The sequence below is a fragment of the Salvelinus alpinus genome, chromosome 8 (genome assembly GCF_045679555.1).
Source record: "Salvelinus alpinus chromosome 8, SLU_Salpinus.1, whole genome shotgun sequence".
NCBI lineage: Eukaryota > Metazoa > Chordata > Actinopteri > Salmoniformes > Salmonidae > Salvelinus > Salvelinus alpinus.
Window position 1 is genome coordinate 28,472,793 of NC_092093.1, and position 22,183 is coordinate 28,494,975.

Genomic DNA, 22,183 nt, shown 5'->3' on the forward strand with positions numbered 1-22,183 from the left:
CTGGAACTAACCAAACTGATATATTGGCCTTGTCTCCTGTTATGGTCTCCTTGGGTAAATAGTTATGTTCTAGTCATACTCTGTTCTTATATCTTGTTGAATTGTGTTGTCCCCAGGTGCGCTCCCACCCCCAGTACTGGAGCCTGTGCCAGCGCACCACCGATGCCTCCTGCTGCCCCAGCTGGACCCTGGGTAACTACGTGGCCATCCTCACCAACAAGTCCTCCTGCCAGAAGATCACAGAGCGCGACGTGTCACACACCCTCAAGATCCTGCGCTCCTGCGCCAAATACTACCACAACGGAACGCTGGGCCCCGACTGCTGGGACATGACCACGCGCAGGAAGGACCAGTCCAAGTGCACCAACGTCCCCCGCAAGTGCACCAAGTACAACGCCGTTTACCAGATCTTCCACTTCCTGGTGGACAAAGACTTCATGAGCCCAAAGAACACCGACTACCTTATCCCTGTCCTGAAACACGGCATGCTGTTCTCCCCCACAGAGAAAGGGGAGACCATGATGAACATTTACCTGGACAACTTTGAGAACTGGAACTGCTCGGACGGCGTCACCACCATCACGGGGATTGAGTTCGGTATCAAGCATAACCTGTTCCAGGACTACCTACTGACGGATACCGTGTATCCGGCCATAGCCATAGTGATTGTGCTGTTTGTCATGTGTGTGTACACACGCTCTGTGTTCATCACCCTGATGACCATGATCGCCATCATCAGCTCCCTGATCGTGTCCTACTTCCTGTACCGCATGGTGTTTGACTTTGAATTCTTCCCCTTCATGAACCTTACGGCCCTCATCATCCTGGTGGGCATCGGGGCAGACGACGCCTTTGTCCTCTGTGACGTGTGGAACTACACCAAGTTCGACAAGCCCAACGCTGAGCTGTCGGAGACGGTGAGCATCACTCTGCAGCACGCCGCCCTCTCCATGTTCGTCACCAGCTTTACCACGGCTGCCGCCTTCTACGCCAACTACGTTAGCAACATCACCGCAATCCGTTGTTTTGGCGTTTACGCCGGCACGGCCATCTTGGTTAACTACATACTGATGGTGACCTGGCTGCCGGCCGTGGTGGTGCTCCATGAGCGTTACCTGCCCAACATCTTCACCTGCTCTCAACCTCCCCCACAGCAGAGTGGGTTCTGCACTCTCTGGGCCAACCTGTGCCAGAAGGCCAGCAAGTGCCTGTTCATCGTCTCCGAGGCCTCCCGAATCTTCTTTGAGAAGGTGCTGCCCTGCATCGTGATCAAGTTGCGCTACCTCTGGCTCTTCTGGTTCCTGGCCTTCACAGTGGGAGGGGCGTACGTGGTGTGTGTCAACCCCAAGATGAAGCTGCCCTCCCTGGAGCTCTCAGAGTTCAAGGTGTTCCGCTCCTCCCACCCCTTTGAGCGCTACGACGCAGAGTACAAGAAACTGTTCATGTTTGAGAGAGTCCACCATGGGGAGGACCTGCACATGCCCATCACCATCATCTGGGGGGTCACCCCCGTGGACAATGGGGACCCCCTTAACCCTAAGAACAAAGGCAAGCTTATGCTGGACAACACCTTCAACATTGCCAGCCCAGCCTCCCAGCTGTGGATCCTCAACTTCTGCCAGAGGCTAAGGAACCAGAGCTTTGTGTTCCAGTCGGAGGAGCAGGACTTCACCAGCTGCTTCATTGAGACCTTTAAGCAGTGGATGGAGAACCGAGACTGTGAAGAGGCCTCGGTCTTCCCTTGCTGCAGCCAGTCAACATTCCCCTACAAGCAGGAAATCTTTGAGCTGTGCATCAAGAGGGCCATCATGGAGCTGGACCGCAGCACCAGCTTCCACCTGGACAGTAAGACCCCCGGGCCTCGCTTCGACATCAACGACACCATCCGGGCCATCGTCCTGGAGTTCCAGAGCACCTACCTGTTCACACTGGCCTATGAGAAGATGCACCAGTTCTACCATGAGGTGGACACCTGGATCCAGGAGGAGCTGAAGAACGCCCCGGCCGGGCTGAATTACGGCTGGTTCGTCAGCAACCTGGAGTTCTACGACCTGCAGGACAGCCTATCGGATGGCACTCTTATCGCCATGGCATTGTCCGTGGTGGTGGCCTTCGTGGTCATGCTCCTCACCACCTGGAACATCATCATCAGCCTCTACGCCATCCTCTCCATCGCGGGCACCATCTTCGTCACGGTGGGCTCGCTGGTTCTATTGGGCTGGGAGCTCAACGTGCTGGAGTCGGTCACCATCTCAGTGGCGGTGGGTCTGTCGGTGGACTTCGCCGTGCACTACGGAGTTGCTTATCGCCTCGCCCCTGACCCCGACCGTGAGGGGAAAGTCGTCTTCTCCCTCGGCCGGATGGGTTCCGCTATTGCCATGGCGGCGCTCACCACGTTTGTTGCCGGGGCGATGATGATGCCGTCCACGGTGCTGGCCTACACCCAGCTGGGCACCTTCATGATGCTCATCATGTGCATCAGTTGGGCCTTCGCCACCTTCTTCTTCCAGTGCATGTGCCGTTGCCTAGGCCCCCAAGGCACCTGTGGACAGATCCCCCTGCCCAAGAGGTTTCAGTGCCAGGCTTTCAAAGAGGGCACCACCAACGTCCCCTCGCCCCAGGGCAAGCATGGCACCAAGTACCAACTGGACAGTCGAGGAGGGGAAGTGGAGCATGAGCATTACGAGCTGGAACCATTAGCTTCAAACCCTAGGAATGAGGAGAAACCTGCAGAGGAACAGGGGGCGTGCACCCAGCTCTATAATGGAATAGCCCCCCACTCTGCCCTCTGCACACACATCCCCTTTAAGAGCAAGGCAGAGCCCGGCAGAGGGCCCTGCTCTGAAAAGGGACTGGGCACACTGGCTACCAAACCCAGATCCAAATGCCAGTACTCTCATAACACAACCTGTACATGTGGGGACCCCCCTCCTCCTCAGCAGTCTATGGGTATGCAGTGGACCCCCCACCCATGCACTCAAACAACCCAGGACTCCCCATGCCCCACTCCTCAGTTCCCCCTCACAGGCAGCCATGCCAACAAAGGCCAGAACTTCCTGTCCACTCTGGACGCCGTCTACAAACCCATAGATTGCCGTATGAACTATGTACACTGTCCCCCATCCCATTTCCACCACTGCACCCCGGGCAGGATGCCCAGACAGGGCCCTCACAGCTGCCACCTCAGAAGCTACTGTGTTCACACTGTCCCCGTCCTGGGTGGCCTCCCCAGGGACCAGAGCTCTGCCCCAGACCCATCTGGGCTGGAGGATTCACACCGGACTGGAGGGCCCTCTGGCCCTGGTGACAGTCCTAACACCCCAGCTCAGACTCAAGGTCCTCCTGCCTCCCCTCTGGGCTGCACGTTAGCCCACACACACCAAGGCTGCTGCAGGGCCAACCATGGAACGGTAAACGCTCCAAGCGTGGATAATCATGTGTCCACCGCAACGCAAAAGGGCGCTTGTCATAAGATGCCCAGCAACCAGGAGAAGCTTGAAACTAGTACTACTCCCATCACACAGGAAGAAAGTGTTGAAAAGTGCAAACAGAACCCCAAAAAGGAGAGGGCATCCTCAGCCTCTCCTAAGAAACTCTACTGTTTTAACAGAACTTTGAAAGTAAAGTGCAATTCTGTCGAGTTTAATGTGCCAAAAGCTGAAGCCAATGTGCCTGCTCTTGCAATAAATTCAAAACCCTTGTCTGAAAGTTTATGTTGACAGCAAATAAACGTAAAAGATAATTCTGAAAGACTATATCTAAAGAATAAACGTTTGTCATATCAAGCTATAATGTGCAGTGTCCCTGTGCAATTAAAGTGCTTGGTATATTTCATAGACCAAGTGCCTCATGTCTTTCATCTAAAAGTATGGTCCTATATGTTCTGTGATTACTGTATCTACTGTGCAGATAAAATTGGTTTGATCAGTCAGATGTACTGTTTTTGAGTACACAGTAAATATGTGGTGTGTTTATGGAGCTCTAACATGTCTAAGGAAAGGTGAACCATTTACATTATTCTCTACAGGCCTTTTTAGTTAGACGTCTGTTTCACGTTGCCACATGCCTCTCGGTCCAATATGAAAGATGTACTGTATGATTATAAAGTCATTTTAAACCAATTGTCTGTTTTTTCCCACAGCTCCTATAGTATGAAATGAACGTATCTCAAGGTGTCGTTCAAAGGGCATGGTTTGGAATAACAAATGGTACACCTGTTTCATTGTCTCACTCCCGCTGGCGCCTTGAGAAGATGTGCTCTGTCTGGCCTGAGGCCACAGTGCTGTGCTGGGCTCTCATACATCACACAGACGTTTGATTTCTAATCTCCACTCCCCAAGAGCCTGCATCACATTCCAAGCTGGTCATAAACTGTAAGTCTATGAGAAATGCTGACGTCCTACAGCAGGGATCCTCAACTAGATAAAAAATAAAATATTGAGCGGATGGTAAGGGGACCGGAACATAAGTACAAATTATTTGTAGACTGCAAATTGACCGCAAGAAGCCCAAACAGATATATATTTGACTAAAACACAATCATTTGAAACCTTGCTTATATTTGGATATAATCACATCTCTCTATTATGCGTGGGAATACTTGGGAACAGATTTCCAAAAATAAAATCACTTGGAGTTGATTTTCCATCCGCATGCCAAATTCCCAGTTGGGGAACCCTGTTATAGACCATCCACACCCCTCATCCACAGAGTCATTTTCTAACAGTGACCAAGGACGTATGTGAAAAGGGCATGAATTTCAAAGATAAACTCTAAAACCCAACAATAGTATAACACATGGGTCCTATCATTTGATTTTGTAACATATCAATTACATGCTATTTTATTACCTTTCTCAGAATCTTTGGCTGCCCTTTGTTAACTCCGTCCAATAAAATGTATCCTATTCATTTACAAATTCCATTCATTCACGAATCCTGTGTTTTATTTGCTCTTCTGGCTCCAGCCCCCCTTCTAACAGGTTTCCCTGGTGGTCCAAGATCCTGGCCAAACCTTCTGCTACAGAGCAAACATATACATTAGACCGGGCTCTGCAGGCAGTATGACTCACTACAGCACAGCATACAGATTTATAATTACACTTTCAGTCTTGAATTAGTGTCAGATGCGCAGCTCTGAACTTGTATTGTAGGCTACCAGACGCCTGTAATTATCTGTGAGAGACACACCAAGCTGGCACTGTAGCTCATCTCCCCTTAGTCTCTGACACCATCACCCTCTCAAAAACAAAGATCAGCAGCAACTCTTAACTTTGATCAGGGGTACAATAAAACTATGACATATTGTGAGTGGGGAGAAATTCCTCTAGCGACTGCTATGTCCTCTCTAATTACTCCCTTCACTCCCTCTCTCTTGCACACTCTCAGGCAAGGGTCATACAGGAACTAGGCACGGAGGTTTCTTAGCTCTAGTTCCAGCTAATACATATCCCTATCCCTGTTCAGCCCTGCCAATTACTGAGGGATGCAGATTGGATTTTAGGTCACTCAGGTGTGACTGTTCTCACCTCGCGCTACCTGGAAGCTTTTCAAAATGACATGTCTCCTGTGTAAGCTTGTCCTTGTTTAACTAGCCCCAATGTTTCTGCAGCCCTGACCCCTGCCCTGAGGAATGGTACAGATACATCAATATGTGCTTTTGACTGGGGAGGAGGGGCTAGCCACTTCACTGCAAGGAGACGACTACAAGAAAGATACACTATTTATACAAAAGTATGTGGATCCCCCTTCAAATTAGTAGATTCTGCTATTTCAGCCACACCTGTTGCTGACGGGTGTATAAAATCAAGTACATGAAATGGGTTTCCATGACCGAGCAGCCGCACACAAGCCTAAGATCACCATGTGCAATACCAAGCGTCGGCTGGAGTGATGTAAAGCTCGCTGCCATTAAACTCTGGAGCAGTAGAAACCCGTTCTCTGGATTGATGAATCATGCTTCACCATCTGGCAGTCCAACGGACTAATCTGTGTTTGGCAGATGCCAGGAGAACGCTACCTTACCCAATGCAGAGTGCCAACTAGGAAGTTTGGTGGAGGAGGAATAATGGTCTAGGGCTGGTTTTCATGGTTTGGGCTAGGCCCCTTAGATCCAGGGAAATCTTAACGCTACAGCATACAATTACATTCTAGACAATTCTGTGCCTCCAACTTTGTGGCAACAGTTTGGGGAAGGCCCTTCCTGTTTAAGCATGACAATGTCCTTGTGCACAAAGCAAGGTCCATACAGAAATGGTTTGTAGAGATCGGTGTGGAAGAACTTGACTGGCATGCACAGAACCCTGACCTCAACCCCATCGAACACCTTCGGGATGAATTGGAACGCCGACCGTGAGCCAAGCCTAATCACCCAACATCAGTGCCCAACCTCACTAATCCTCTTGGGGCTGAATGGAAAGAACTCTGATGATCTTTGCCTGATAAATGGTTACATTGTAACCGGGGGTTGACACCTCATATCTCAGGAAGAAGACCTTCAGACTACTCAGTCTATATCATGAAGGACTAGCTGTTAGTCTGTATACTCTGAATATTAGGCAGAGAATGATGTGTGATAAACCTACAGATAAGTACCACTTGAGTAAATGAGGGATACACAGTATATTGAAAGCAGGTTCTTCCACACAGGTGTGGTTCCTGAGTTAATTAAAGATGCATTATGCAGAATTTGCTGGTTACTAAAATTCTAATAGTTTGCCTAATTTCAGTTTTTGACAAAACAAGCAAGTACAGTGACAGTGTTTTCCACCATCTTCAACAAAACACCAAATTACGGAACATCTTGTGGAAGAATGCTATCGCATCTCTCCAATATAGTTCCAGACACTTGTAGAATCTATGCCAAGGTGTATTGAAGCTGTTCTGTCTCGTGATGGCCCCACGCCCTACTAAAACACTATGTTGGTGTTTCCTTTATTTTGGCAGTTACCTGTATATTGCCATGACTTGGGTTGATTTAACCTGGTATTTCATTGTGCACAGCACATTAAAATGAGTATATGATGCACAGCTGTACCCTGAAGTTCACCTTACATAGCTTACAGTGGCTTGCTAAAGTCTTCACCCCCCTTGGCATTTTTCTTATTTTGTTGCCTTACAACCTGGAATTAAAATATTAAGGGTTGTATCATTTGATTTACACATCATGCCTACCACTTTGAAGATGCAAAATATGTTTTATTGTGAAACAAACAAGAAATAAGACAAAAAAACTGAAAACTTGAGCGTGCATAACTATACACCCCCCCAAAGTTAATACTTTGTAGAGACACCTTTTGCAGCAGTTACAGCTGCAAGTCTCTTGGGGTATGTCTCTATAAGCGTGGCACATCTAGCCACTGGGATTTTTGCAAATTCTTCAAGGCAAAACTACTCCAGCTCCTTCAAGTTCTGCTGGTGTACAGCAATCTTTAAGTCATACCACAGATGTTCAATTGGATTGAGGTCTGGGCTTTGACTAGGTCATTCCAAGACATTAAATGTTTCCCCTTAAATCACTTGAGTGTTGCTTTAACAGTATGCTTGGGGTCATTGTCCTGCTGGAAGGTGAACCTCCGTCCCAGTCTCAAATCTCTGGAATATCTGATCTCTACTTCTCCACAACTTTGTTCCTGACCTGTTTGGAGAGCTCCTTGGTCTTCATGATGCCACTTGCTTGGTGGTGCCCCTTGCTTAGTGGTGTTGCAGACTCTGGAGCCTTTCAGAACAGGTGTATATATACTGAGATCGTGTGACACTTACATTGCACACAGGTAGACTTTATTTATCTAATTATTTAACTTCTGAAGGTAATTGGTTGCAACAGATCTTATTTAGGGGCTTCATAGCAAAGGGGGTGAACACACACCACTTTCTGTTTTACATTTTTTTTCATTTCACTTCACCATTTTGGACTCTTTTGTGTATGTCCATTACATGAAATCCATGTAAAAATGTATTTAAATTACAGGTTGTAATGCAACAAAATAGGAAAAAACGCCAAGGGGGATGAATACTTTTGCAAGGCACTGTATATAAACTTCCTGGTATCAAAAATTAACTTATTTTCATAAAGTTGGCTGCTCTTGCAATCTCATATGAGGGGAGAGGAGATAACTTTAATAATGTAGAACTTTAAACTGTAGGTGAGATATAGCTAGAAAAACAGGTGACGGAGGCGGGAATAATATCCTAATCCTTTATCCCTCTGCTCTCTCTCTCTCCTCACGCTGGCAAGGCTACACCAGTGTTCCAAGTGCAGAAAACACCTGTTTCCGAAGGGTCAATTGGGAAATAGGTCCTCTCTCCCCTTCCCTGCCTTTCCTTTCTGGAATGTGAAGGCTGATCCTCTGGCGGAAACATAAGATTCGTCCCTGTACCAAACACTTACAGACGGAGCCCCAAGGGTAGATGGGAAAGCAGTTATGCTCTATTAAAGCTCCATGCTCTTGATGGCCACTCAAGCCCGTCTTTCTCTCCGAGGACAGACAGCACTCAGAGAAGTTGACTGTAGATGCTCCATCAACTCCTTTACTACCACAGGGCCTCTAGCCTGGGTTGGGTAGGCTACCAGTACCTAAATGTTTCCGCAGTCAGCAAGTACAGAAAACTGGAAGAAACAGGCCTCTGTGGCCTTAAATGGAAATGTTTCAATATTATTTTCCCTTATCCCCTCCCGAAATAGAGATAAAAATCAAAGGTACCACTGTGCGTCACTACTGACCTCTGTTTTGATATGGGCAATTCCATGGAAACAGAATTACACTGACTCAGATTTTTCACTTTAAAATAAACAAAAAAACATTGATTTCAAAGTTTAACAAACCATATAACTCTATGCACAAGGACTACTTTTAACAGTTTCCACTGAAACTTTTACAAAAACACATTTACAGGAAGAACTGTGCAGATACAAAGTTTGGCAACAGAATAAATCTGAGGGAGCTTTTTCAGTAATTCTGTTACCAAACTTTGAATCTGTGTAAATTGTCCAAGTAGTCATTGTGCATAGGGTTTTATGGTTTGTAATCCATTGTTTTTGTTTGGCATACATTTTAAAGTCAAAAATCGGAGTCTCAGCGTAATTCCGTTCTCGTGGAATTGCCCCTATGTATCTGCCCCCCCGCCCTCCCAAATCCCATACACACAAACACCATACAAACCTACAAACAAACCCTTAAAACCACATTGCGTAAGTTTAACCACCAAGGGGGAAAGTGAGGCGTTAGAGGGATTCGCATGAGAGCTCCTGTTATACTGAACTGATGTGCTTTATATGATCCAGACTGGATGTACTGTGTTCCCTGGTCTTAGGTTTCCACCATGGGTGCCTTTATAGACCAGGTCAACTCACTGTAGATTGGCCACTCCGGTCAATGGATTTCACCTCAGCTTGCACGGAAGGCATATTATATTTGTTTTAACAGAGGTCAAATATTGGCTATGGTTAGGGGGCAGTGTTTATTACATTTTCTTGTGAGGGGAATCTGACCGGCGTGCGCCTGTGTTCCACAAATACTACGTATCCCTGAAATAACTTGAAAGGGACCTGCAGTTTATTTACTTGGTAAATATTTGCTAATCTTTTTAAATTAAGTTCTAGGGTCCTTGAAAATAGAGGTCTAAACATGTGTGGTGTTAATTGCCTCAGGTCAGGAGAGGTTTCCGTAAGTAAGTCCCAAACACTGTGACTGCTGAGAGGAGGAGTTGATTCTCAGCTCCTCCTTACTTGGATCCCAGATAGAGTTGCTGGTGCTTCAGCAACAGCTAATGGGGATCCGATATTTAAAAAAAAAAAAGTACTTACAGAAGGAAGTTTCTCTGTCCAGTGGCATCCTGTTTTCAGACATACACTCTATATTGAGGAAATAGGGAGGAGATAGGGGATTTAAAAAAAAACAGTGACTGAACAAGTGAAAGAATGCATACAGTATAAAAGTTCACAGAATTATTCAAGTTTATAAGAGTAGTGCTGTTGAAGTGTTAATTGTTTTAATTAAAAGTAACAAAATTCTTACAATAATTATATTACAATGTGTAAATGTATAATAGGAGAGAATTGCAAAGTACACACTGCAAAACACACTAAACAGGTCATATTTCACAGGACCAAGATTGGTGAATACAGGTTGAGACTGCCATCTAGTGGTAAAAAATGAGCTATGCCAAAATACAGAGGACCCTCTCCATTCAAATGCAATTTAAATTGGTCACAAACACGTGTTTAGCAGATGTTATTGCGGGTGTAGCGAAAATGCTTGTGTTTTGACTGTAATCAATATGGTAACAATGATTTATGTTGTACAGACAAAAAATGATGTCATATTTCACAATACAGTGAAGGGGCTCCCGAGTGGCGCAGCGGTCTAAGGCACTGCATTTCAATGCTTGAGGTGTCACTACAGACACCCTGGTTCGAATCCAGGCTGTATCACAACTGGCTGTGCTTGGGAGTCCCATTGGTCGGTGCACAATTGGCCCAGCGTTGGTTTCCAGGTGTTTGATGCCATTCCATTCGCTTCGTTCCGGACATTATTATGAGCCGTTCTCCCCTCAGCAGCCTCCTGTGTTTGTAACATATAGTAAGAATTGGATTTGTAACATATTATAGGAATTGCAACAACAAAAAATGTGAGCACCACTTTCAAAACTACTGCCTGAAATTATACAAAAGTTGGAGAGTGCATCTTTAAGTTCCTACTGCTTGCATATTTACAAGTGTGATATCACCATTGTTATCTTTGGCTGTGTCCTTTTTGATCTTCCTGTCGTTAAGAATCTTGGACATAAGCTTCTCATAGAATGGTTCTATGTCCTGTGTGTCCTCCGGCCACTGTAGATACACCCTCTTCTGGACAAAAGTCCTAATGGCTTCGCATTTCATCAGTCCTTAATGGGGGACTTTCCCCACGATCACCATGATGAGAAAATCTCTGAGCTCCTCCAGCATCCTGCTCGGAGCCAGGGCAAAGGCCTCCAGGCACCAGCCGTCCTTAAGGAACTCTTTAGACACGATACACACAGTCTTCCTGCTCCTCCATATGGCGTCCCTGATGTTGGACAGGTGTCTTCACCTGGCATTAAGTCTCTGGCCTCGAAGCAGCAGTGGAGGATGTTGCGCTCTGCCAACTGAAAGTCAAGCTTCTTCAACAGGGCAGTTTCTACCCACTTGTAGTCGTTGTTGCTGAAGCATAAGTAAGCGTCATACCGGGGCCCATCAGCAGGAGGATCCTTCCTAGGACCCTCCAGGATCCTGGCGATCACCTTTTTGTAAACTTTGAAGAGGTATCCACGGAGACGGGCTAAAACGATCGTTCCGACGGTGATCAGGGCTGAGCAGACAAAGAGCGAGAGCTCCTGAACCAGCCCCTCGTCATTCTACTCACACGATATGACTGATGTAATTCAACAGGCTGATGCCATGGAGATTTTAGGGAAAATCACAGCTGAATTCATCCACACCGGGGTCTGGAAAAGACACGTTAGTCCCGTTCAGCCACGTCAGATAGTCCTCCAGGCCGCTATCACAGTGGAATCGATTCCTATACAGATCGATCCAGCTGAGAGAATGGAAAGTCGCTGGGTCAGGAGAGGCCAGGAATTGTAAGAGAGGTGAAGTGTTTTGAGAGTCTCTGGGAAAATGTCTGGTTGGAGGTATGTGAGGAAGTTGAAGTGGAGATCTCATCTCTTCCAGAGAGATGAGGCCTTTAAATATACCATCTGGGAGAGCCTGCAGGGAGTTCAAGCTTGAATTCAGACTAAAAAGGTTGCCAAGATTTTCAAAAACATGCAAACACTCTCCCCGTGCCCATATCACCTGCAAGGGGATGTTCCTTAGCTCAAGCAGCTTTAAATAGTTCACAGCTGGCACTGAAATATTATTGTTAACGGTGCACCACTTTATGAAGTTGTTACCATACCAGAGAAGCTTAATGTGCATTAATTTAGCTAAAACAATGTATACATCCTCTAAATTAGTTAACCTGTTGTTTTGAATATTAAGTATGATCGTATTATCAGCAAAGCCAGCGAGTGTCACGCCCTGACCATGGAGAGCCCTCGGGGTTCTCTATGGTGTTTTAGGTCAGGGCGTGACTAGGGGTGTTCTAGTCTTTAATTTCTATGTTGTTGTGAGTATGGTTACCAATTGGAGGCAGCTGATGATCAAATCAAATGTATTTATATAGCCCTTCTTACATCAGCTGATATCTCAAAGTGCTGTACAGAAACCCAGCCTAAAACCCCAAACAGCAAGCAATGCAGTTGTAGAAGCACGGTGGCTAGGAAAAACTCCCTAGAAAGACCAAAACCTAGGAAGAAACCTAGAGAGTAACCAGGCTATGAGGGGTGGCCAGTCCTCTTCTGGCTGTGCCGGGTGGAGATTATAACAGAACATGGCCAAGATGTTCAAATGTTCATAAATGACCAGCATGGTCAAATAATAATAATCACAGTGGTTGTCGAGGGTGCAACAGGTCAGCACCTCAGGAGTAAATGTCAGTTGGCTTTTCATAGCCGATCATTAAGGGTATCTCTACCGCTCCTGCTGTCTCTAGAGAGTTGAAAACAGCAGGTCTGGGACAGGTAGCACGTCCGGTGAACAGGTCAGGGTTCCATAGCCGCAGGCAGAACAGTTGAAACTGGAACAGCAGCACGGCCAGGTGGACTGGGGACAGCAAGAAGTCATCATGCCAGGTAGTCCTGAGGCATGGTTCAAGGGCTCAGGTCCTCCGAGAGAGAGAAAGAATACCTAGGATAGGATAAAGTATAAAGTAATCCTTCTAACCCCCCCCCCCCTTTAAAAGAGTTAGATGCACTATTGTAAAGTGGTTGTTCCACTGGATATCATAAGGTGAATGCACCAACTTGTAAGTCGCTCTGGATAAGAGCGTCTGCTAAATGACTTAAATGTAAATGTAAATGTAAAGAGAGAAAGAGAGAAAGAGAGAAAGAGAGAGAGCATACTTAAATTCACACAGGACACCGGATAAGACAGGAGAAGTATTCCAGATATAACAGACTGACCCTAGCCCCCCGACACATAAACTACTGCAGCATAAATACTGGAGGCTGAGACAGGAGGGGTCAGGAGACACTGTGGCCCCATCCGATGATACCCCCAGACAGGGCCAAACAGGCAGGATATAACCCCACCCACTTTTCAAAAGCACAGCCCCCACACCACTAGAGGGATATATTTAACCACCAACTTACCATCCTGAGACAAGGCCGAGTATAGCCCACAAAGATCTCCGCCACGGCACAACCCAAGGGGGTGCGCCAACCCAGACAGGAAGATCACGTCAGTGACTCAACCCACTCAAGTGACGCACCCCTCCTAGGGACGGCATGGAAGAGCACCAGTAAGCCAGTGACTAAGCCCCTGTAATAGGGTTAGAGGCAGAGAATCCCAGTGGAGAGAGGGGAACCGGCCAGGCAGAGGCAGCAAGGGCGGTTCGTTGCTCCAGAGGCTTTCCGTTCACCTTCACACTCCTGGGCCAGACTACACTCAATATATGACCTACTGAAGAGATGAGTCTTCAGTAAAGACTTAAAGGTTGAGACCGAGTCTGTGTCTCTCACATGGGTAGGCAGACCATTCCATAAAAATTGAGCTCTATAGGAGAAAGCCCTGCCTCCAGCTGTTTGCTTAGAAATTCTAGGGACAATTAGGAGGCCTGCGTCTTGTGACCGTAGCATACGTGTAGGTATGTACGGCAGGACCAAATCGGAAAGATAGGTAGGAGCAAGCCCATGTAATGCTTTGTAGGTTAGCAGTAAAACCTTGAAATCAGCCATTGCCTTAACAGGAAGCCAGTGTAGGGAGGCTAGCACTGGAGTAATATGATATTTTTTTGGGGTTCTAGTCAGGATTCTAGCAGCCGTATTTAGCACTAACTGAAGTTTATTTAGTGCTTTCTCCGGGTAGCCGGAAAGTAGAGCATTGCAGTAGTCTAACCTAGAAGTAACAAAAGCATGGATTAATTTTTCTGCATCATTTTTTGACAGAAAGTTTCTGATTTTTGCAATGTTACGTACATGTAAAAAAGCTGTCCTTGAAACAGTCTTGATATGTTCGTCAAAAGAGAGATCAGGGTCCAGAGTAACGCCGAGGTCCTTCACAGTTTTATTTGAGACGACTTTACAACCATCAAGATTAATTTTCAGAGTCAACAGAAGATCTCTTTGTTTCTTGGAACCTAGAACAAGCATCTCTGTTTTGTCCGAGTTTAAAAGTAGAACGTTTGCAGCCATCCACTTCCTTATGTCTGAAACACAGGCTTCTAGCGAGGGCAATTTTGGGGCTTCACCATGTTTCATTGAAATGTACAGCTGTGTGTCATCCGCATAGCAGTGAAAGTTAACATTATGTTTTCGAATGACATCCCCAAGAGGTAAAATATATAGTGAAAACAATAGTGGTTCTAAAACGGAAACTTGAGGAACACCGAAATTTACAGTTGATTTGTCAGAGGACAAACCATTCACAGAGACAAACTGATATCTTTCTGACAGATAAGATCTAAACCAGGCCAGAACTTGTCCGTGTAGACCAATTTCGGTTTCCAATCTCTTCACAAGAAAATGTGGTGATCGATGGTATCAAAAGCAGCACTAAGGTCTAGGAGCATGAGGACAGATGCAGAGCCTCAGTCTGACGCCATTAAAAGGTAATTTACCACCTTCACAAGTGCAGTCTCAGTGCTATCATGGGGTCTAAAACCAGACTGAAGCATTTCGTATACATTGTTTGTCTTCAGGAAGGCAGTGAGTTGCTGTGCAACAGCTTTTTCTAAAATTTTTTAGAGGAATGGAAGATTCGATATAGGCCGATAGTTTTTTATATTTTCTGGGTCAAGGTTTGGCTTTTTCAAGAGAGGCTTTATTACTGCCACTTTTAGTAAGTTTGGTACACATCCGGTGGATAGAGAGCCGTTTATTATGTTCAACATAGGAGGGCCAAGCACAGGAAGCAGCTCTTTCAGTAGTTTAGTTGGAATAGGGTCCAGTATGCAGCTTGAAGGTTTAGAGGCCATGATTATTTTCATCATTGTGTCAAGAGATATAGTACTAAAACACTTAAATGTCTCTCTTGATCCTAGGTCCTGGCAGAGTTGTGCAGACTCAGGACAACTGAGCTTTGGAGGAATACACAGATTTAAAGGAGTCCATAATTTGCTTTCTAATGATCATGATCTTTTCCTCAAAGAAGTTCATGAATTTATTACTGCTGAAGTGAAAGCCATCCTCTCTTGGGGAATGCTGCTTTTTTGTTAGCTTTGCGACAGTATCAAAAACAAATTTAGGATTGTTCTTATTTTCCTCAATTAATTTGGAAAAATAGGATGATCGAGCAGCAGTGAGGGCTCTTCGATACTGCACGGTACTGTTATTCCAAGCTAGTCGGAAGACTTCCAGTTTGGTGTGCCGCCATTTCCGTTCCAATTTTCTGGAAGCTTGCTTCAGAGCTTGGGTATTTTCTGTATACCAGGGAGCTAGTTTCTTATGACAAATGTTTTTAGTTTTTAGGGGTGCAACTGCATCTAGGGGATTGCGCAAGGTTAAATTGAGTTCCTCAGTTAGGCGGTTAACTGATTTTTGTCCTCTGACGTCCTTGGGTAGGCAGAGGGAGTCTGGAAGAGCATCAAGGAATCTTTGGGTTGTCTGAAAATTTATAGCATGACTTTTGATGCTCCTTGGTTGGGGTCTGAGCAGATTATTTGTTGCGATTACAAACGTAATAAAATGGTGGTCCGATAGTTGCCTCTAATTGGGGATCATACTTAGTGTGGTCCTTTTCCCACCTGCGTTGTGGGATATTGTTTGTGTTTAGTGCTATGTGCGCTACAAACTGCACGTTCGTTTATTTATTTGTTGTTTGAAGTTTCACCTCAATAAATATGTGGAACTCTACTCACGCTGTGCTTTGGTCTGCTCATTCTTATGACGAACGTGACAGCGAGGCCCTCTAAGGGTGTGATCTTATTATCAGTCAAACGAAGAAGTTAGATGTTTGGGAGTGGTGCAAGGTAACCATTTGTACCTAGATCACGAATAGAGTTTTCTGTAAGATCAAGGACTTGCAGGTGTGGAAGTCCTGTAAATGCCTGATATCCCAATGCACCAATATGGTTGTAAAATAGATCTAGTTCTAAAATATTGGGAATATTTTCAAATGTGTAAGAATAGATTTCCCCTATAAGATTGTGTGACAGGTTCAGCCATTGTAGATTTTCAAGGCCAAAAAACTCACCCCTGTCAATCTTGTTAATTTTGTTTTGGGCTATTGTTATGTCCTGTACCTCTCTCAGTGGACTGAATACTGCATATTGCAAAGTAAATATAAAGCATTTGGACAAATCTAGAATCTTGACACCACTATTCTTGAAGCCCTCAATGTTTGCCTGTCTGGGTCTTTGACGTTGCTGAAAGAAAATTATTTTCCCATGGTGCTGTGTTCCAGAATAAGATGGGGAATTTTGGTCCCTCGGATTGCATTGAAAAACAGTTTTGCCTTGTCCACATTGAATCCATTGGACGGTAAGTCAAGTATCTCCATGGACATGTTCCGTAAGGGATTTCTGCATATTTTCCAGTCAAAGCCACGTTGAGTCATACTATTCAGTTGGATACTGCTCAAGTCAAGGAGCTGAAAGTGTTTGCCTTGAAAGCCAAGCAAATCATCCTCACATAAGCTTTTCATCCTGTTTAGGGTAACATTTAGCTCTTGGAAATCTGTCATGTTCACAAAGAACAGTGCAGGTTGAATTCCTTTCATCTGGTTACCATACAGATCTAGCGATACCAAGGAGACCAGGGGTCTGAGATAGTCACCTTGTAACACAGATTCAGTCAGGTCACAATTATATAGAGAGAGAGTTCAGGTTAGACAGTCCCACAAACCCATTTGGTTCGATCTGTAAACCTGAGTTATGTCCTAAATAGAGCTTTGCCAAGTTTGCCAGCCTTTGAAAGGTGTTAGTTCTTATAATAAGCCCATTGACTCGTTGCCAACTGAGGTCCAGTTCCTTTAACGCTTCAAGCCAACAGAATGATGTCTCAGTGATCTCACTGTAGTTTCCACTCATATACACAATGGTAATGTATGGAGGCAGCAGAGGGACCTGATGTAGATACTGGCTGGTGCAAGCTGCTATAGAGCCATATAGTGGGCATCTTGGGTTGTATTTAACCACCTTCAGATAGACTCCAAAGATACCAGCAGTATAAGGTTCCTCATCATCCCCCTGACAGAAAGTAGAAAATAATGCAAATTATTACAAAATAATTAAAGTGATTGTTATGACATTACAGGGCTACAGTCCATATATTAATTTGTTGGCTGTATCAGTCTTAGAGTATCCGCTTCAGATGAGACATCCTTGGCTATAGGGAATTCACATTTAACTGTCTCTTTGCATTGAAATATCCATAGTCCACGGTTTCTGTCCCAACCTGATAATGAAAATACTTTATTTGTGTGCTGGGTACACAGCCTTACTCTAGTCAGGTGTCACAAGGCTTACATAAGGATGTTTGTATTATACGAATGAATCACTTCTACCCCCAAGTGTGTAAACCAATGAGAGTGCCTCGGGCAATATAATTATGGCCTCGTTTGATGTGGCTGAACGATTATCATGAGACCTATTATGTGGCCAGTAAAATTGTTTTAAAGGGGCAATCTGAGATTCAAAAACTGTGACACTCTTTTGGCAAACAACTGAGGGATGGGGCTGGAGAAATGTAACCACTTTCAAATAGAGAGTACTATGAATGCAAGGACTGACCATCCATGACATTGTAATTACAGTTTTAACCATGTTTTGAAGCTATTTATTTTGGGTTCTGATGGGGTAAGACACCTAAACTTGTGAGTAATTTATAAAATACAGTATGGTCTTCAAGAATCAGAAAATGGATGTAGGCCTACCAATCCCAGTTTCCCCCTTTAAATGTACTTAAGGAGGCTACAATTATTTGACATTTAATAAAGTTGTCATCTAAAAGAACTGTGAGGTCTTAATATGACAGCAATTGTTGCAGACTGGTGCATCAATGAGTAAAGTTGTCTTTGGGAAATGTAACCATTCAAGTAGGCATAGGCCTATCATCTAATTTGTTGAAGTGAACTACGACACCCAAAACAATGTTCTCTGATATCTATCAACAACTATACACGATGCACTTAGAGTAAACATTAAGCTAAAGGTAATAGTTGTGGCTTACCTAAATACGCGTTGAGCCTGTTTACCGGATAGGCTACTCCCTTCGCAGATACTGTAACTCGAAGCACTGTTTTTCATTAACTCCTCCCCTGAAACTGACTGAAATGTTCTTATGCAATCATGTTTGAGAGTTAATTACACAATAATCTGACTGACTTTAATTTAAGTTTTTATAGTCCAGTGGTCTTACAAGTTCAAACCGTCCTCTTGAAACACAAAGGGAAAAAATGTTTTTCTCAAATAGCTCTTTGTTGACTTTTATTTTATTTATTTAACCTTTATTTAACTAGGCAAGTCAGTTAAGAACAAATTCTTATTTACAATGACGGCCTACCCCGGCCAAACCCTAACCCGGGCGATGCTGGGCCAATTGTATGCCGCCCTATGGGACTCCCAATTACGGCCGGTTGTGATACAGCCTGGAATCGAACCAGGGTCTGTAGTGATGCCTCTAGCACTGAGATCAAATCAAATCAAATGAATTTATATAGCCCTTCTTACATCAGCTGATATCTCAAAGTGCTGTACAGAAACCCAGCCTAAAACCCTAAATGGCAAGCAATGCAGGCGGAAAAATACCACTGGTGGGAAAATGCAGATATTTTCCTTATGCAGATTCTAGAATATTCACACGAAAATCTGTTGCCAATTGATTGGAAACCTTGCTATAGTCAATGAAAAAGGGCTGACTATTAGGCGATAAGGATAAATAAGCGTCATCAGAAAGCAGCCTCTTTCATAGTCCACAAGGGGTCACACTTCACAAAGGATTGGGTATTGTGGTGAGAACGTAAAAGACACACAAATAATGACAATTTAATATACACTACTCTTCAAAAGTTTGGGGTCACTTAGAAATGTCCTTGTTTTTGAAAGAAAAGCAAATGTTTTCCTTTAAAATAACATCAAATTGATCAGAAATACAGTGTAGACATTGTTAATGTTGTAAATGACTATTTACAGCTTTGGTACTATTTAATGAAGCTGCCAGTTGAGGACCTGTGAGGCGTATGTTTCTCAAACTAGACACTCTAATGTACTTGTCCTCTTGCTCAGGTGTGCACCGGGGCCTCACACTCCTCTTTCTATTCTGTTTAGAGACCGTTTGCGCTGTTCTGTGAAGGGAGTAGTACACAGCGTTGTACGAGATCTTCAGTTTCTTGGCAATTTCTCACATGGACTAGCCTTCATTTCTCAGAACAAGAATAGACTGATGAGTTTCAGAAGAAAGTTATTTGTTTCTGGCCATTTTTAGCCTGTAATCGAACCCACAAATGCTGAACCTCCAGATACTCAACTAGTCTAAAGAAGGACAGTTTTATTGCTTCTTTAATCAGTACAACAGTTTTCAGCTGTGCTAACATAATTGCAAAAAGGGTTTTCTAATGATCAATTAGCCTTTTAAAATTATAAACTTGGATTAACTAACACAACATGCCATTAGAACACAGGAGTGATGGTTGCTGATAATGGGCCTCTGTACGCCTATGTAGATATTCCGTTTCCAGCTACAATTGTCATTTACAACATTAACAATGTCTACACTGTTTTTCTGATCAATTTTATGTTATTTTAATGGACAAAACATGTGTTTTTCTTTCAAAAACAAGGACATTTCTAAGTGACCGCAAACTTTTGAATGGTAGTGTATATATAAAAGAAGAAATTATAATTTGCAAGTTATAGGCCTACTTTGTTATTGGCTAAGGTCACTTAGACAGGTCTGAATTTTCAGTAATGAGATGCTTATGGAGCCATTACATTTATGATAGGTTTACTACAACTGTATGAAATAAAAATATGAAACATTCAAACATCTGATTCTCCTTTGCAGACGTGTAAAAAAGTAATGACAATGAAAATGACAAAGTTATCCAACAAAATATTGATTGTCATATATCTACTGTCTGTCAAATGATAATGTTTTGTACTTATCCATTGTGACTTGTTGCAAATCGTGATTACCAAAATCTTGGCTTTCGAAAGCAATGTCTAAATTACCTCGACGTTTTAGTATCAGGTGAATAAGTACAACCATCATCAAAATAACAATGACAATGCATACTATAATTCCAAGAAGACCCCCAGCCTTTACAGTGGAAGGGCGCTCAGTTGGATGCTTGACAAATGGTGTAAATGGTATGGTAAAACCTGAAACATTTGACGGTTCTCTCTCAACACAATCATTTAAACCAACCGAGTCGAATCCCTCATCACAAGAACACAGGTAACCTCCATACGTATTTGTACAATTATGATGGCACTCACCCATCTCACATTCATCTATGTCAACACAAACTGACTTCCCATTTTTGTCATCGAGTAAGTAACCATTTGGACAGTTGCAATGATGTGGTGTACTTGGGTCACATTCTGGGGAACACTCTGCTAAACAAACGAATTGGCACCGGTTGGTGTCTTCTGTCATTCTTATGAATCCATCCAAACAGGAGCAATTGTAACTGCCTATTGTGTTTGTGCATTCGTGTTCACATGGACCCATGGAGCACTCATCTTCATCGACGCATTTGTCATTTTCGAACACATATCCCTGATGGCATTCGCATTTAAATCCACCAACAGTATTGACACACTTAATGTTATGTCCCGGGCACTGTCTATTATCGATACAATCATCAATGTCTTTGCACTCCTTCCCATCTTCTGCCAGTGCATAACCATGGTGACACATGCAAGTGTAGCTGTCATTTTTTTTTTGGCAGAGATGTGCGCATCCTGTGTCAAGGCAGGGGTCATTTTGCGCATCTTCACATGTGACGTTATTGTCCTGGAGAGTTTTTCCAGGTGGGCAGGTGCATACAGGTATAGTATTAACTGAGGAACAGTCATGCGCACAGCCACCGTTGAATACCTCGCAACCCCACGGTGCTTGTAGCCACTGTTCAGATAGACAGATATACTTCGACCCGATGGATTTGAGCGTTGCAGTGGTTCCGAGGGGTAATGTCAGTAGGTTCTCTCCCTTGAATCCCAACGGGGTCTCATACAGAACTGAATCGTCCCCTTTTACAATTACATGTTGGCAGGGACTGTCAAGTTTATATTCACAAATATATCCATCTACTTTACTTTCGCATGGTTGTTCCTTCCACACAAAGTCGTATTTTGATACCGAAATACATTTTGAAGAACAGACATCATCAAAGCGCCCCCAGTTCTGGAATTTGGTTTCATTATCTCCAGTTATCCACCTGTACCCTCGTAAAAACGATGCTTTGTCGGGGCATTGCCCGCTTGGTAAATGTAAACCAATCCAATAATCTCCTGTATGAATACCAAGTAATATTAAAAGGATGCTATGTGATATCAAAGATCGAACTGTCATTAAATATCCATTATAATTTTCCTCGCAACGTTTTTGAGCGGTTCCAAAGTTAGCTTGGTCCTGGAAAACGGCAAAGCACTGCTCCCCCATGCAGTATCCGACACGGGGGGGTTCCCCGTTCACTCTCAACAGGAACGTTAGGGCAACGAGTATTGCTACTGTATCCCCCATTTTCTTTAAACAATCTCCTACGCCTCAAACTAAATATCGCATATAATTTAGATGTAGGTTACTCGTCTATTAGGCATGGTTTGAGTAGGAGAATGAACGTTAAGACTGCCGATAACTCCCATTTATATAAGCCTCCCTCCATGTTTTCGATTGATCAAGGAAGGAAATTCCTTTCTGGATGGCGTAGTTGCTGACCAAGAACAAACAAGTTCTCTCTGAACCTGCCTATCATGCTCAGCAACCCGCCACTGGGTAGGTAACAGCTGGGTGAATCAACATTGTTTCCATCTCATTTCAACCCAAAATATCAAATGTGTTGAGGTTGAATCAATGTGGAAAACGAATTAGATTTGCAAAAAGTAATATTTTCACCCAACCATGAACTAAATCTAACATGGCGATTTTTTTTCACGTTGAATTCACGTTAGTTGACAACTCAA

At 44.1% G+C, this 22,183-nt stretch overlaps 2 protein-coding genes and 2 pseudogenes across 4 annotated transcripts in view; 1 reads left to right on the forward strand and 3 right to left on the reverse strand.

The window, feature by feature from the left end:
* The window catches only part of LOC139582866 (protein dispatched homolog 1-like), a 74,621-nt gene extending 69,694 nt beyond the window's left edge, over window positions 1-4,927 (forward strand). For all 3 annotated transcript variants that reach the window (XM_071413276.1, XM_071413273.1, XM_071413274.1), the window contains one exon: window positions 117-4,927. In XM_071413276.1, coding sequence (XP_071269377.1) covers window positions 117-3,719 — 3,603 coding nt within the window. In that variant the 3' untranslated portion in view covers window positions 3,720-4,927. The remainder of the gene's footprint in view (window positions 1-116) is intronic.
* Window positions 4,928-10,054: 5,127 nt separating this feature from the next.
* On the reverse strand, window positions 10,055-11,792 carry LOC139582868 (toll-like receptor 5; annotated as a pseudogene).
* Window positions 11,793-15,889: 4,097 nt separating this feature from the next.
* LOC139582283 (toll-like receptor 5) lies at window positions 15,890-17,239 on the reverse strand (annotated as a pseudogene).
* A 1,217-nt stretch (window positions 17,240-18,456) lies between these two features.
* LOC139582869 (thrombomodulin-like) lies at window positions 18,457-21,909 on the reverse strand. The gene has a single exon (XM_071413279.1). The coding sequence runs from the start codon at window positions 21,741-21,743 to the stop codon at window positions 20,127-20,129; it is 1,617 nt and encodes a 538-aa protein (XP_071269380.1). The 5' UTR covers window positions 21,744-21,909; the 3' UTR covers window positions 18,457-20,126.
* Between the last annotated feature and the right edge of the window lie 274 nt (window positions 21,910-22,183).

What these genes read in the sequence shown, in the direction of transcription:
- LOC139582869 (XM_071413279.1), bottom strand. Translation starts at nt 21,743, where the DNA reads ATGGGGGATACAGTAGCAATACTCGTTGCCCTAACGTTCCTGTTGAGA.